The following is a 12,442-nucleotide window of genomic DNA, read 5'->3' on the forward strand; positions in this document are numbered from 1 at the left end:
GACCTGGTGTGCGTAATATCCGAACACAGCAGGAACACGTGATATCAAGACGATGTGCTATGCGCGTGACTGTAGTTTATAGTTGTCTTATCGTTACATAGTTGTCGTAGTTTCCAATGCCATTGACTGCTCTTACGGCATACCAACCGTCCTCCTCCAAGTATGCTGCGTGGAAGAAGCTTGTTGCTATGATTTTCTGCGTGCAGCTGCCAGAGCGTGGATGTCGAAGGTATCGATGCCAGGCTCTCTTGACACAGGTCTGGTGTGCAACAACCCAGAAGTCTCTGCTCAGGTCTCCACACTTGTATCTCAAGATGTAATAGTAGCCTACAGCACCCTGCTTATACTGTCTTGACTTGCTGAAGTTCAGGCGTGCAATAGGGCAGTACTCTTTTCCCGGCTCGTAGCCGATCTACGTCGGAACATCAGCAGAGCTCGACAGAACTGCAGATTTGTAGACGCCAACTTACCCAGAGCTCTTCTTTGGCTTTCAAGCGCTCAAAGATGGCTGCGAACTTGGAGTCTGGGGCTCGAACGTCAAGATGGCTGTTGAATATATTCTCGAGAGCGCTGGCTGGCTCCTGCGAGCTTCAGGTCTTGATTTTGTAGTTACTGCAGGTGGAGCATACTGACTATTTCGACGGCGTCTCGTTCATACAAGACCCGTTTCTTCGGTGAAATCGAAGCTGTTCTAGTGAGCTCAGCCACAGATGTCGACGTTATGGACACCTAACTTACCTGATTGCATCCTTTTGGAGTAGCAGAGCGCAAGCAGTGGGGGAGTGTGAAGATACAACTTGTTGATCTCGGCTACTATAGTCAACAGGCGACACTGTGCTGGGCTACCTTGATGCAGACAACCTACAGCGAGGAAACGAGTGTTTTTCTGCAAGCAGCATCTATCCATCAACACATTCACCTGCAAACACACACAAATCAAGACAGCGACACTGTAAATTCTATTCTTTGGCCTATTTGTCTCTACCCAATTCGCTTCTCGACCGCTAGGCGCGTAGAGTAGTGCACAACCGTCCTGTGGAAGCGGCGTAAGAGTGCTTCAGGATCATGGCATACTTTTAAGAGCTGCTTCTTCTTCACCTCGCTCAGGTCGTCGTACAACACCCATGTCGGCTCCCACTGTACCCAAACTCTGTCTTTCTCGGCGTGCACGATGCAACCTCTGTGGCTGGAAAAGGTTTTTTGTAGATAGAAAAAGAGCCCTCTGGTCATCGGGGCCACCTTCCAGTAGGCCAAGAAAGCAAGGCGACGGCTTCTTGCTTTTCCAGAGCCGCGCAGGGTCTTGGACGCGACGTACCCAAGCAGACCAGGCCGGTCTCTCCGGACTTCTATGACAGGATCATACACAAGGCTGCGAGGAGAGGCCTGGACTGACTTGCTTTCGATTGTGGGTTCCCAGGCGATGAGCAGCTGGTCGTCGCCTCGCGCATGGACGAGCCACCCTCGGTTCCCGCCTGTACAGAGGGCATCGTACTCATCTGCCGAGTGCCACGAGCTTTCCCAGAACACAAGCAGGTTGCGGCGGTCGAGATCGATGGCGCCCAAGCAAGACCACAGATCTTCGCTGTTCGGGCAGCTCTCCGGCTCGGTCTTCATGTTCGCAACGTGGGACATGTCTGGCGACAGCGCAGTGGTTGAATTGGATGGAAGGTTGTGTGAGATCTTAGAGAGAAACTTGTGTCTGCTGTCTGCTCGAGGAGAGAGGGACTATATAGGTAGTGAGACAACCCAGCCGATACCTTTGGCTAGCGTCAGAGGCTTCGGCATGATGGCAAGCCAGTCCGAGTCGGGCCAGGCTGCATCTCATTACGCAAAGAAACGAAGCGGCCTGTCCCGAAAGCTACTTGCATCACGCTCGCGAAGATCTACCGCCTCGAACAGGCTATCTGAGAGCAGGTCGAGGACCGTCTTGGGCGCCTGTTCTAGCAGCCCCGGCCTGGCCTGCAAAACCTTGCCGAACCAGACCGCCTCCGCTTGCGTCAACCCCTCTATACTGTTCGCTGTCACTAGTAGCACTACCATCACAGAAGCAACTGCGTCTTACTCTTTGATCTCAATGGGTCTGCTGAGACTCTTTTCCTCGGGCTCTGAGAGCTCGACCCCAAACTCGGCCGTGCTCAAAGAAGGCGCATGGGTCTCAGAACCAGGAAATAGGACAAGCAGCCCTGGATTCAGTGATAGCCCGCCTTGCAGAACACAGTGCAGCACTCTTCCTTGTCTGATGTACCTGTTGATGTTGCATCGGACGCGCTTCTCGTCGACCCCGTGTTCCTTGGCAACCTTTCTCGAAATCTCATTCTTCACCATGTCCTGAGCCCGCCGCTTCTTCTCGGAGGGACTGAGATCTTCGTAGATGCGATGGATCTCGTCGTCGTGTGGCGTCGGTGGCAGCTCGTCACAGAGGCCCTGCTTGAAGCTGGCGGTCAGTTTCCGCGCGTGTATTCTCCGCTTCTCTCGACTGCTGCTGCGCTTCTCTCTTTGGAGCGCTGCGACAGCCAGGAGGTATGTCTCGAAGTAGCAGTACTTGACGTATCGACTTCTGGCGATCAGGAGGTGGCTCTCGCTCTCCTGGCTGTCCAAGTAGAGGTGGATGCGGAAGAGCTTCTCGACAACGGGTTGCTCCATCGCTTGATGTGCCTGATTTTCGCGTTTTGCAGTGAGAGCCGGTTTGAGTGAGTCGAGGATGCATGGCGATCCGATCTCATACACACACTGCAAGATCCTCAGACAGCGTCCGCGGGAGATGTCGGCTGGCTTCTGGAGAAGCGCTTCGTGCAGCGCTTCGAGATCGAAAGTCTCGATCTTCGACACAAAGACCCCGTTGCTCTGCGGTTGTGGTTGCAGTTGCACCTCAGAACTTGTCTCGGCCAGCCTGATGTCGATCTGTTGTGAGACTGCTAGTTTGCTGGAGATGCCATATTGCTCCAGAACAGAGTCGCGTTGGACAGGGGCCACCAGCTCTTCTAAAAAACGTAGGCGCAGTTCTCGAGAAGACGGAGCATTCTGCAGCGACCGTCCTTGGAAGCAAGCCTCGGCTATCCAGACAGACAGAAGCGTGCTCTCTACATGTGGGCTGACATCGTGGGGCTGCAGAGAGTTAGTCGATGCAAAGACAGCGAGGGGGGTTTTTTTTTTACTATAATATACTCTGTCTTCCACTCATGGAGCATTCGGTACAATGCGCTCAAAAACGGAAGGTTCGCTGTGCCGCTGCTGAGAACAAACAGCATCTTCCTATTCGCAGCTCCTAGCACGAGCAACGGCAGAGCCTCTTCGCTTTCGCGCAAGATGATGGCAAAGTTTTCGGCCAGGCTCTCTTCTGCTATCATTCCCCTATCACTCGAACTCGGATCGACCTCCAGTATATGGAGTGGACCCGGAACCAATGAGTAGATCAGGCCGTGAAGGAGTCTTGGCGTGAGAGGTGTTCCCTCCACCAGAGGTGAAAGAAGCTCTCGGATTTCTGTGCTATCTGCGTCTTCTACAGACTCGTGTGGAAGGAAAAAGCTCGCACAGCAAGCAAGATCTAGGTAGCTTTGAAACATCGGATCATCGCTCAAGCTTGGCGTGTGAGTTGGGTCAGTCGGATACTGCTTCTGGCACGCGACCGTGATCTCTTCGCCACCTATCTGGGACCCCTGCTGCAACGGGCTGCCATACAGGTCTTCGAACGCTTCGTTGAAGAACTGTGGTGTGGATGCATCTTGCATGACCATCTCTTCGCTGTCGCTGTTCTCGACTTCCATGTCACGGGCTGGCGAGTCGGATACGTCTGACTCTGCCGGATCTGAAAATGGTTGATGTAACGAGACTTGACGTGGAGATTCGGCTCCTGACTGTGCTCTGTCGGTTCGCACATCTTGTGCTGTCTGATGGAATATGTCTACTCCAGACTGGGTGTTGTCCCAATGAGATTGATGAGAAGCCAAAGCCTCGCTATAAACTCGAGCTGGCTGTACATATGTAAGTTCATCTTGCTCGTGAACAGTGGGTGTTACTCTGTAGAGCATCGGCGAGGATGGCTCTAGCTCCAAGGCATGTCTGCTCTGTACCACCTCAATCTCGTGAACGGTCTCCATCGGTGTTTCGCTCGGCCATGGAAGATCTCCAAACAGGATCTCTGAGGGCGCCGTTGCCATCACTCCCGTGTAGTCGCCGGAGTTTGTCTCATCGAGTACGGCTGGAAGTGTCTCATCGTCTTCACCACTAAACTCCGACTCCGTCTCGTGTTCGGCGACGAAGAGCGAGGCTGAGGAAGCCGGCCGAGGAGTGGACGCTTTGAGGCGGGACGATCTTCGCACTCCTTGGTTAGCGCCACTTGAGCCCCCAGACCGCGAATCTGCTGTCATGCCTGCTCGGGTGGCTTTCTTGAGAGACAGCTTCTGCTGAGCGTCCTTCTTCAAGCAGTCAAGCGCATCTACCAGGGCTGCAAGGTCATCGCAGTCGATCGCGTCGCTTGCTTGCAGCCAACTATCTGCAAACCGCTTTGGTTCATTATGAGTATCAACTATGACATTTCGTTCATCGGTATGCACGCACCTTGATCAGGCTTAGGGCAGAAGACAAAGAGCCGTTTGGCACTACCATGTCGACAGGGTAAACAGGTGGATGCTCCAAGCAGGCTCAACAGCAGACGCTCTAAGTCAAGCAGGCTACATAAGATATGTAATACCAACAGAAGCCAGAGCCTGTCAAGCCAATGCTGTCAATCTAACGCCTGTCTCCCGTCACGCTAGTGCGGTCCGTTGCGGATGCGCCTGCTCGTCGACGGGTGACCTCCACTTTCTCCAGCACAACCCATCCGGCCTAGCGTGGCCAGCACCAGACTTCAAAGTCCTCGTGCTTGTCAGGCTAGCCTGTTTTGAGAGCAGAGTGGGCTACAGAACTCGTTCGAAGATGTCTTCGTCGTTCTGCATCCATTCGCTACGTGCGAGAACTCACATCGTGAGAACTGGACATCAGACTGCCACCATGGAAGAAGCTTTCGGGAAGTCGTTTGCCAAAGCGCAGCAGCTTCACGGTGTTTCCTTGAGCTCGTTCATAGCTTCGGTCTCCCTCTCTGCGGTGATGTTCACAATAGAAGTCCTTGTGTTTCTAGCTATCCGCAAACGCTTCCCCGATCTCTAGTAAGCTCACAGCATTCTACCTAGTCGTGTGCTGACGACTACAGCTCTACTGTTCCAGATCACCTAGACAGCACTTCCACTACCTGGAGAGAATATATTGCGACCAACCTTCTTCGGTTCGAGCGCCGCCGCGAACATCTCGACAGGTACTTCTTTCGCCGGTACCTGCGGTCGCTGCTTCTGATCTTCGCTCCCGCTGCTCTCCTCATAACGCCGATCCTAGTCCCCTTGAACTACACGCACGGGAAGATGGCTGTGCGTGGAGTGAGCGGGCTCGATGCCCTCGGGTGGTCCAACGTCGGCCTCGACCAAGCAGACCGGTACTGGGTTCATCTCGTGCTCGCTTTGCTTTTTACTGCCCACGTTTGCTGGGTCATCTGGAGCGAGCTTGGCTTCTACGTCGCAGCTCGGCAGCACTCACCTAGCACGATGTTGCGCACAGTGCTCTTTGACTCTATCCCAGACGACTGGATGTCTGAGAAGATACTCACGTCCCGACTCCAGATCTTCCCTGGCCAGATCACTGCCGTTTCCTTCAACCGCGACTACAGCACAGTTTCCCGGCTGGCAGCGCGGCGGGAACGTCTGGCGGCAGCCCTCGAGGCGGCTGAGACTGCCAAGTTGAGGAAAGCTTTCAGAGCTGGCGTACAGAAGCGGGCTAGAAGGTCAAGTACCACCAAAACGCGTCGGAGCTTAGACTGCCAATCGCGGCGCCTCTTGAATCTTCTTACCTGGTTGAGATTCGAAAAGGCCGACACTGCCCTGTTGTGTCGGGGAGAGCTTCGCGAGACTGGCGAGACGATGGACTTCTACCGCAAAACACGAAGCGAGTTTCCGCCCCTGCGGTCCGCCTTCGTCACCTTCGCCAATCCACTCGCTGCCCACATCGCGTGCCAGACGGTGATCCACACCAGCGCAAGCTGCATGACGCCTCGCACGATGCCTTTGTCGGTAGGCGACGTGGTGTGGAGCAACACAGATATCACGTGGCGGGATAGGACCCTACGCACCGTGCTTTCCAACGCGCTCATTCTCATCACGGCGATTGCGTGCGTCGTACCGGTAGCGCTGGCAGGGCTCCTCTCCCAGATCATCTACATCACCCAGGCCGTGTCTTGGCTGAGCTGGATCAGCGAGCTTCCCGAGTCTTTCCTAGGCCTGCTGCAAGGTGTGCTGCCCCCTGTGCTGGTAGCTGTTCTGGTGAGAGGGTTCGTTTTTGTGGCAGAGTACCTCGTCCGAAAGCAGGGCATCTGCTCCAAGAGCCAGATTGATCTCAAGATCCAAGACTACTACTTCTGCTTCCTCTTTGTTCAGGTCACCCTCGTCGTGTCTTTGGCTGCAGGGCTTACCGCCATCGCGAACGAGATCGCACGGGGAGCTTCGCTCGCTGCGACGCTGGCGAAGAACCTGCCGAAAGCAAGCAACTACTTTCTCTCCTACCTTCTCTTGCAAGCTCTGTCGGTAAGTGCTGGCTCTCTGCTGCGGACAGACCGTCTGCTGGGGAAGTTCGTGCTTGGTCCCATGTTCGACAAGTCAGTCACGCAGATGGTGGTACGTAGGAGAGGTCCAGATCTCCAGTGGGGCACCTTTGTACCTGTCTTCACAAACCTCTCTTGCATCGGTATGTCCAAACGCCAGAAGTGGTAATGCAGCTCACACTAAAAGACACAGGACTGCTCTACGCGATCATCTCCCCGATCATCCTCCCCTTCCAGGTCCTCACCATCGGCTTGTTCTGGGTCATCTACTCCCATTCGAGGATACTCCTTACTGAACACGATCACGGCGGCCTCTTCTATCCTAAAGCACTCAAGCATCTCTTGGCTGGCCTCTACCTAATGCAAGTCTGTCTGGCAGCGCTGTTTTTTCTGGTACGAGACTCGCAGGGCAGTGCCAGATGTATCGGACAGGCGTGTGTCATAGTGCTTGCTACCGGACTGACCGCCGTGTACCACCGCTTGCTTTGCAGAGCGTTCAATCCGTTGCTGAGCTTCTCTCCCACCGCGCTCAAGGACGCGCTGGCCCAAGACACGCCGGCCGAGGATGCAACTCCAGCCAAGGATGCAACACCGTCCCCTCTGTTTCTGCACGAGGCGCTTACGTCCACCCCGGTGGTTCGCATTCCCAGCGACGATCTCGGACTCGGCTCTGCTCGAGCGCTGCAGCTCAGAGAGGAACTGAAAGGAGTGACTGTATCCGACACGGACGCAGTGGTCACCGCATCAGGTAAGATAGAGCTACGATAGAGTTACAACAGAGTTTGCGAAACCAGAATCCTGGGATCTACTATCATTCTTTTGTGTAAGCATGCAGTAGCTACCAACATTGTTTATGCAGCTATTGCCGACACGTAGTATAGCCAACCAATTTAATCCTTGTGCGATGGTTCCCAGTTGAGCTTTTAGATATCGTGCATGGATGCTCGACAAGCTGGGATGCGTCCGAGTCATGCTTGAACATGTTCGCAATCCAGGAACTGTTGTAGACGCTCGGAACACGGCGGCCCGGGCGGAAGAACAGACATGAGAGAACGCTGAGTGCCGCCGTGCATGAGCCCGGAGAACCGGGTGTCACTCTTATTGGCGTTGCAAGCGCCAAACTCCGTAGCGCAGAGGGCAGAGCCGGCAGTGCCGACGCTACTGGTCTTGAGGTCGTGCAACAACCGAATGGGTGGAAATGGCGAGGTAGATGTTGGTCTCCAACAGCGGACGTCAGCAGTGGTGTCAGGGTCGCACACGCAGACATCCGAGATGGCCCGACGACCGCATAGCTGTCCAGCAACTGGCAGCCTGTCGAAAACTGACGCGAACAGCTGGGTGCGGCCGACAAGAGCGAAGACACTGTGGCTGGACAGATCGCTGCCTGATGTGAAAGGGCTCTCCAGCCTGTGTTGCCAACACAGACATCTCCAATCGAGCGACCTTATAAATGGCTGTGACGCGGGCCATATACTGACCACCCCTCTCTCCTGCTAGACAGCAATCCACTCAAGTGACCTCGGCATGATTCCGTATCAGAACGGCGATATCGAAGTTCGCATCCAGCACGCTCGCTTTCTCGTCTCTGCCTCGGTCATGTCTCATCTCTCACCAGAGTTCTACAGGCTCTTCACCACCAAACACGGCTTGCTGCGTGAGAGCATCGAGCTGCCAGACGAAGACCCTGTGGCGTTCCACCTGGTCTGCCAGTCGGCCCATGGCTCCTTCATACCGCAAGCTCACATATCGCTGGAAACGCTCGTCAACATGGCCGAGGCCATCCGACGATACAAGATCCCCGCCACATCTCGCGTGCACAACACCGTGGCCTTCAGTTTCATCGTACAGACACTACGGCCAGAGACGCTTTCCACCGTCAAGCTTGTCATGCTTTTTCGTGTCGCGAAGGTGCTAGGCTCCGCCAAATACGAGCAGCTGATCCGAGACGTGTTTCTCCTCCATCCGCTGCAGTTGGAGGCGTTGCCCACCGAGCAGACCGCGGGTGGTCGGGATGCAGAATGTGTTTTGCTCTTAGGTAGGAAGCGTGCTTCACAAACTTGACAAAACTCGCTAAATCTCACAGCAAATCTCATGCTACGGGGGGCCGCGTGTCGCGCAGAAGTGGCAAGCACACTGCTGAGTCCGCCAGGTAGCGATGGAACTCTCCATCTGCAGGAGAAGAGCGATATAGCCGTGTGGATCTTGAGAGACAGCCCCAGCCTACAAGAGATAGAGGCTCGCCTTCAAAGTATGAGAAGCGCTGTAGATCTTCAGAGAGAGCTGCTGCTGGATGCTAGTGGAGCGATCAAGGAAGCGACGGCAGACATCCACCGTTATGTCCGCACTACCAGGGAAGATACTCGGGAGAGGGTGGATGACGGCGCAGACGACGTCGTGAAGCTAGACGTGTGCCACGGGGTAAAGCATCTAGAGATCCAGGTTGTAGAGGACGGGCAAATGTCGGAGAACTCGGTAGATGTTGATGATCTGGACTTGGAGCGTGTCTCTTCGAGTAGCACAGCGTTCGAGGATATCGAAGCCTACAGCGAACCGGTAGAGAACATGTTGGGTGACTATCTGGACATCGAGGACGACGTTTCCGTGGCTTCTGCCAAGACCGTGTAGGAGCTTTTGTTCTAAGCACGGAGTCATATTAGGAGATGAAGAATCAACATAACGTAGAACGAATGTGATCGATTATTAAGTTTGTGAGATAAGTTCTCGAGGTCTTTCCATTCAGCCTAGCGGCTGTGTATCTACACCCGTCATGCTGTGTAGTTCAGCAGCCAGTCGTTCAGTCTTGCAACCTCGGCCGGATCTACCTCCCTGAGTGTCTAAAGCTCCTGCAGATCCAGTCTGCTTTCGAGAGACTCATACTCCGCTTGCGCTGGGTCGTACCCTGTCAGCAACGGGTCTTGTTGCATCGACGAGGCCGTGATGGTGTTGAGCTGCGTGGCTGCTGCGGTGAAGTCTAGATACTGCGAGGCTTCTGGCTGCGGTTGCGAGAAGGACACAGCGGCGGCTGCACCCGGCCCCGAGATCTGGCATTGAACCTGTTCATGTCTGCTCGTGACACCCGTAGGCAGCGCTCTCACATAGGCTACAATGTCGTGCAAGAGCGGGCGGCCTTCTCCCGTGCTCGATGCTGGCAGTGCTGGCAAGCTGTGACCAGCCCGGACGTGTTCATACAGCTTTTGTACCGTGTCCCGGAGCTGCCTGTTCTGTTCCTCGAGGAGCGCCATCCTGCGGACGACGTGAGCGGAAAGCAGCGACCATCTTTCTCCTCCAAAGAACGCTTACGGAGAGGTTCTATTTCGCAAGTGACCCGCGTTTTGGCTGTAGTCACACAACGCGTTTTCCGCTCGACATCTATCGCACGGATGTTTCCCATCGCACAATACTAAGGTCAGAAGCATGATCGACTGCATCCGGAATGAGACCACTTACCTTTGTCTTCTTCACCCGGCACCGGTTGCATGCTTGCTTCACTCGCTGCTTGGTCTTTTGCGTCGCGACTGGGGTCGTTGATCGGTGCATAGCCTCTGATCTGCAGGATATTCCGCAGGATGCAGCGGACGCCCGCTAAACGGATCTTTGCCCTTAATACCTGCATATCGGTGCTGTGCTATAATCGTTCGGCCAAGGGCTTTGTAAGAGCTCGGGTTGCGTGCTTCCTCAAGTGAACGCTACCGTGCCACAGTTGGTGTGAAGGCCGGCTGTCCCCAACACCATGCTACGGCCAAATGTCGGCTCAATCAGTGTGACAATGAATCGCTTCCGGGGGGCGGGGAAATGACGATCTTTATCAGGGAAAACGAAGAGGAAAACGATGTGGTGACCGTCACCTTGTTCCACCCCAAGCGCTTCCGTTGCCGCGTGTCAGGTGACAAAGTCTACGTTCGGTGGCTGTCGAACTTCTTCATGACCCAGATCTTGCTGTCTTCATCGCCAAACACATAGTACACATCGTTCGGCTGCTTGGATCTTTTGCGGCGATGCATGATCTGCGAGGGGTCGCACAGCCTGAGCCGCCCGTCGCTGTCCACCAGAGCGAACAGAGGCGCCACGCCCTGCGCGCGAATACTGCGAACAGCTTTCTTGATGTCCTCCTTCGTCGCGTCGCATCTATGTTCTGCGATCGGATGCATGGCGCGATGCCGGGGCAGATGCCAAAAGGTAATGCTAGTGCCATGGGATCTTGCTAGATGGTCGGGATACACAGGCACAGAGTAGACAGAGGAAGAGCGCAGCAGCGCCCGAGCCGGTTCAGCGCCCTCGCGAACGTCGCCGACAGAGCTCGATCTAAAGTTCTCAAAGAAAGACATGGACGTCAGCACAAGCACTCCATACTCCGTCAGAGCGTGTCTTCGCTCTTGCGCAAGCGCGCTCCATATCGTAGGAAGAAACAGTTCTGGATGGTTCCTGGGCGCCCGGACTGCAGCCGCGCTGTCGGTCGTCATCAGAGGAGTAAGCGCAGGCGGGCGAGGCTCGAAGATCGCCTGGCCTTTTTGGCGCGAGTCGGCTTCTGCGTTGAACCTGTCGACAGGTGCCGAGAAGAGGACGCTGGGTCGTTCCTCGAGCATGTGCATGCGGATCTCCGAAAGGTCGGGATCTTGACTGCACAGGGACGAGATCTGGTCAGACTCAAATCCAAGCCTGCACGCAAACTGGCCGAGCCGAATCACCCACCCAGGACGCTCCGACGACGCTGCCTGGTCGCATGTTTCCTTTGGACGCTTCCACGGGTCGTGTGCGTGGCGGAGCAGATAGAGGCAGAGCTGCCAGTACGCGTACAGGCCGGAGTTGCTGCACTCAAAGAAGCGCTCGTCGTGATCGCTGTATTGCAGCAGGCACTGTCGGTCGTTGTGCGCAGGTGGCTCGCGGCGATGCTGGAGCAGGATGTCTCTCACCGAGGGAAAGCGTCTGGGCACTGGGCTGAACTCGTCTCTCGGAGGACACAGCTCGCCTGCTGAGAACAGCGCCCTCAAAGGGAGCATCACAGCTCCGAGTATCTTGACATGCTTGAAGAAGGTCTGAAAAGTAAGGATAAGCCCCTGGACAGCAAGGACCCTTTCGAGGATCTGAGCGCGTACCCCAGGATCACGTGCGCGGGGAAAGATCTGACGTGCGGCGAACTAGGTTTCGATGGTCGAGCGGTCGCGAGAACTCTACAGAGGCGCAAGACTACCGAGCTTCTCGACAGTGTACTCGTCGCAGAGATGAGCGTCGCCGCCTGTGATCGCATGCTAGATCTCGTACATCTGGTTGAGGTAGTATTCGACCTCCTACAAGAGTAAACGACCCGGACCGCTCTAGCTTTATGGAGCCCTACCTGTCTGCACCGCCAGCTTAGGATGAGCGGAAACGAGCCGAGCTGAAAGCCCATCCATAGAGCGCGGAACGGCTCTAGCTTCTCGAGGCAGTCGCGCAGCCACTCGCTGTGCACGACTTGACGCAGGGTCTTCGCCTTGGCCCCTAGCAGCCTCGTCCACCGTGAGGCGACCGCGTAGTCCTTTTCGCGTTCGTAGAACCGGATGTGCAGGAACTTCTCTCCGTCGCACAGAGGCGCATGTCGGCTGTAGAACTGACGGATCTGAGCTAGGGTAGCTGTGGGCGCGTCTGTGTGCCGCTCAACAACTGGTGGTGGACAAGAGGACAACACTCTTACCTGAGCTGTAGAGATCGACGAGCTACTAGTCCTCCTGGCTTTGCGACGCATCTCGTTTGGCGGCGTCTAGCCGAAACCGTCCGTGAAGACATGGCAGCTCAACACCGCTCGGAAGAGCAAGCCATGGAGACTTTCCGACAGCATACAATGCA

The 12,442-nt window shown here is 55.4% G+C and overlaps 6 protein-coding genes across 6 annotated transcripts; 2 read left to right on the forward strand and 4 right to left on the reverse strand.

The window, feature by feature from the left end:
• Nucleotides 1–76: 76 nt before the first annotated feature.
• AA0111_g11889 (hypothetical protein) lies at nt 77–1,614 on the reverse strand (the record flags this gene model as incomplete). The annotated part of the gene is made up of 3 exons (XM_028645805.1): nt 77–412; nt 471–581; nt 1,075–1,614. 3 exons carry the CDS (start codon nt 1,612–1,614, stop codon nt 77–79), a joined length of 987 nt encoding a protein of 328 aa, XP_028500524.1.
• Nucleotides 1,615–2,058: 444 nt separating this feature from the next.
• On the reverse strand, nt 2,059–4,605 carry AA0111_g11890 (hypothetical protein; the record flags this gene model as incomplete). Its single annotated transcript, XM_028645807.1, has 3 exons — nt 2,059–3,105; nt 3,156–4,502; nt 4,558–4,605. 3 exons carry the CDS (start codon nt 4,603–4,605, stop codon nt 2,059–2,061), a joined length of 2,442 nt encoding a protein of 813 aa, XP_028500502.1.
• Nucleotides 4,606–4,989: 384 nt separating this feature from the next.
• Nucleotides 4,990–7,390, forward strand: AA0111_g11891 (hypothetical protein; the record flags this gene model as incomplete). The annotated part of the gene is made up of 3 exons (XM_028645808.1): nt 4,990–5,144; nt 5,189–6,765; nt 6,816–7,390. 3 exons carry the CDS (start codon nt 4,990–4,992, stop codon nt 7,388–7,390), a joined length of 2,307 nt encoding a protein of 768 aa, XP_028500503.1.
• Nucleotides 7,391–8,146: 756 nt separating this feature from the next.
• On the forward strand, nt 8,147–9,247 carry AA0111_g11892 (hypothetical protein; the record flags this gene model as incomplete). Its single annotated transcript, XM_028645809.1, has 2 exons — nt 8,147–8,657; nt 8,706–9,247. 2 exons carry the CDS (start codon nt 8,147–8,149, stop codon nt 9,245–9,247), a joined length of 1,053 nt encoding a protein of 350 aa, XP_028500500.1.
• Nucleotides 9,248–9,456: 209 nt separating this feature from the next.
• Nucleotides 9,457–9,864, reverse strand: AA0111_g11893 (hypothetical protein; the record flags this gene model as incomplete). The annotated part of the gene is made up of 1 exon (XM_028645810.1): nt 9,457–9,864. One exon carries the CDS (start codon nt 9,862–9,864, stop codon nt 9,457–9,459), a length of 408 nt encoding a protein of 135 aa, XP_028500501.1.
• A 651-nt stretch (nt 9,865–10,515) lies between these two features.
• Nucleotides 10,516–12,341, reverse strand: AA0111_g11894 (hypothetical protein; the record flags this gene model as incomplete). The annotated part of the gene is made up of 2 exons (XM_028645811.1): nt 10,516–11,757; nt 11,955–12,341. The coding sequence occupies 2 exons, from the start codon at nt 12,339–12,341 to the stop codon at nt 10,516–10,518; spliced, it is 1,629 nt and encodes a 542-aa protein (XP_028500516.1).
• Nucleotides 12,342–12,442: the final 101 nt, after the last annotated feature.

The sequence above is a fragment of the Alternaria arborescens genome (genome assembly GCF_004154835.1).
Source record: "Alternaria arborescens strain FERA 675 chromosome Unknown contig_60, whole genome shotgun sequence".
Lineage (NCBI taxonomy): Eukaryota > Fungi > Ascomycota > Dothideomycetes > Pleosporales > Pleosporaceae > Alternaria > Alternaria arborescens.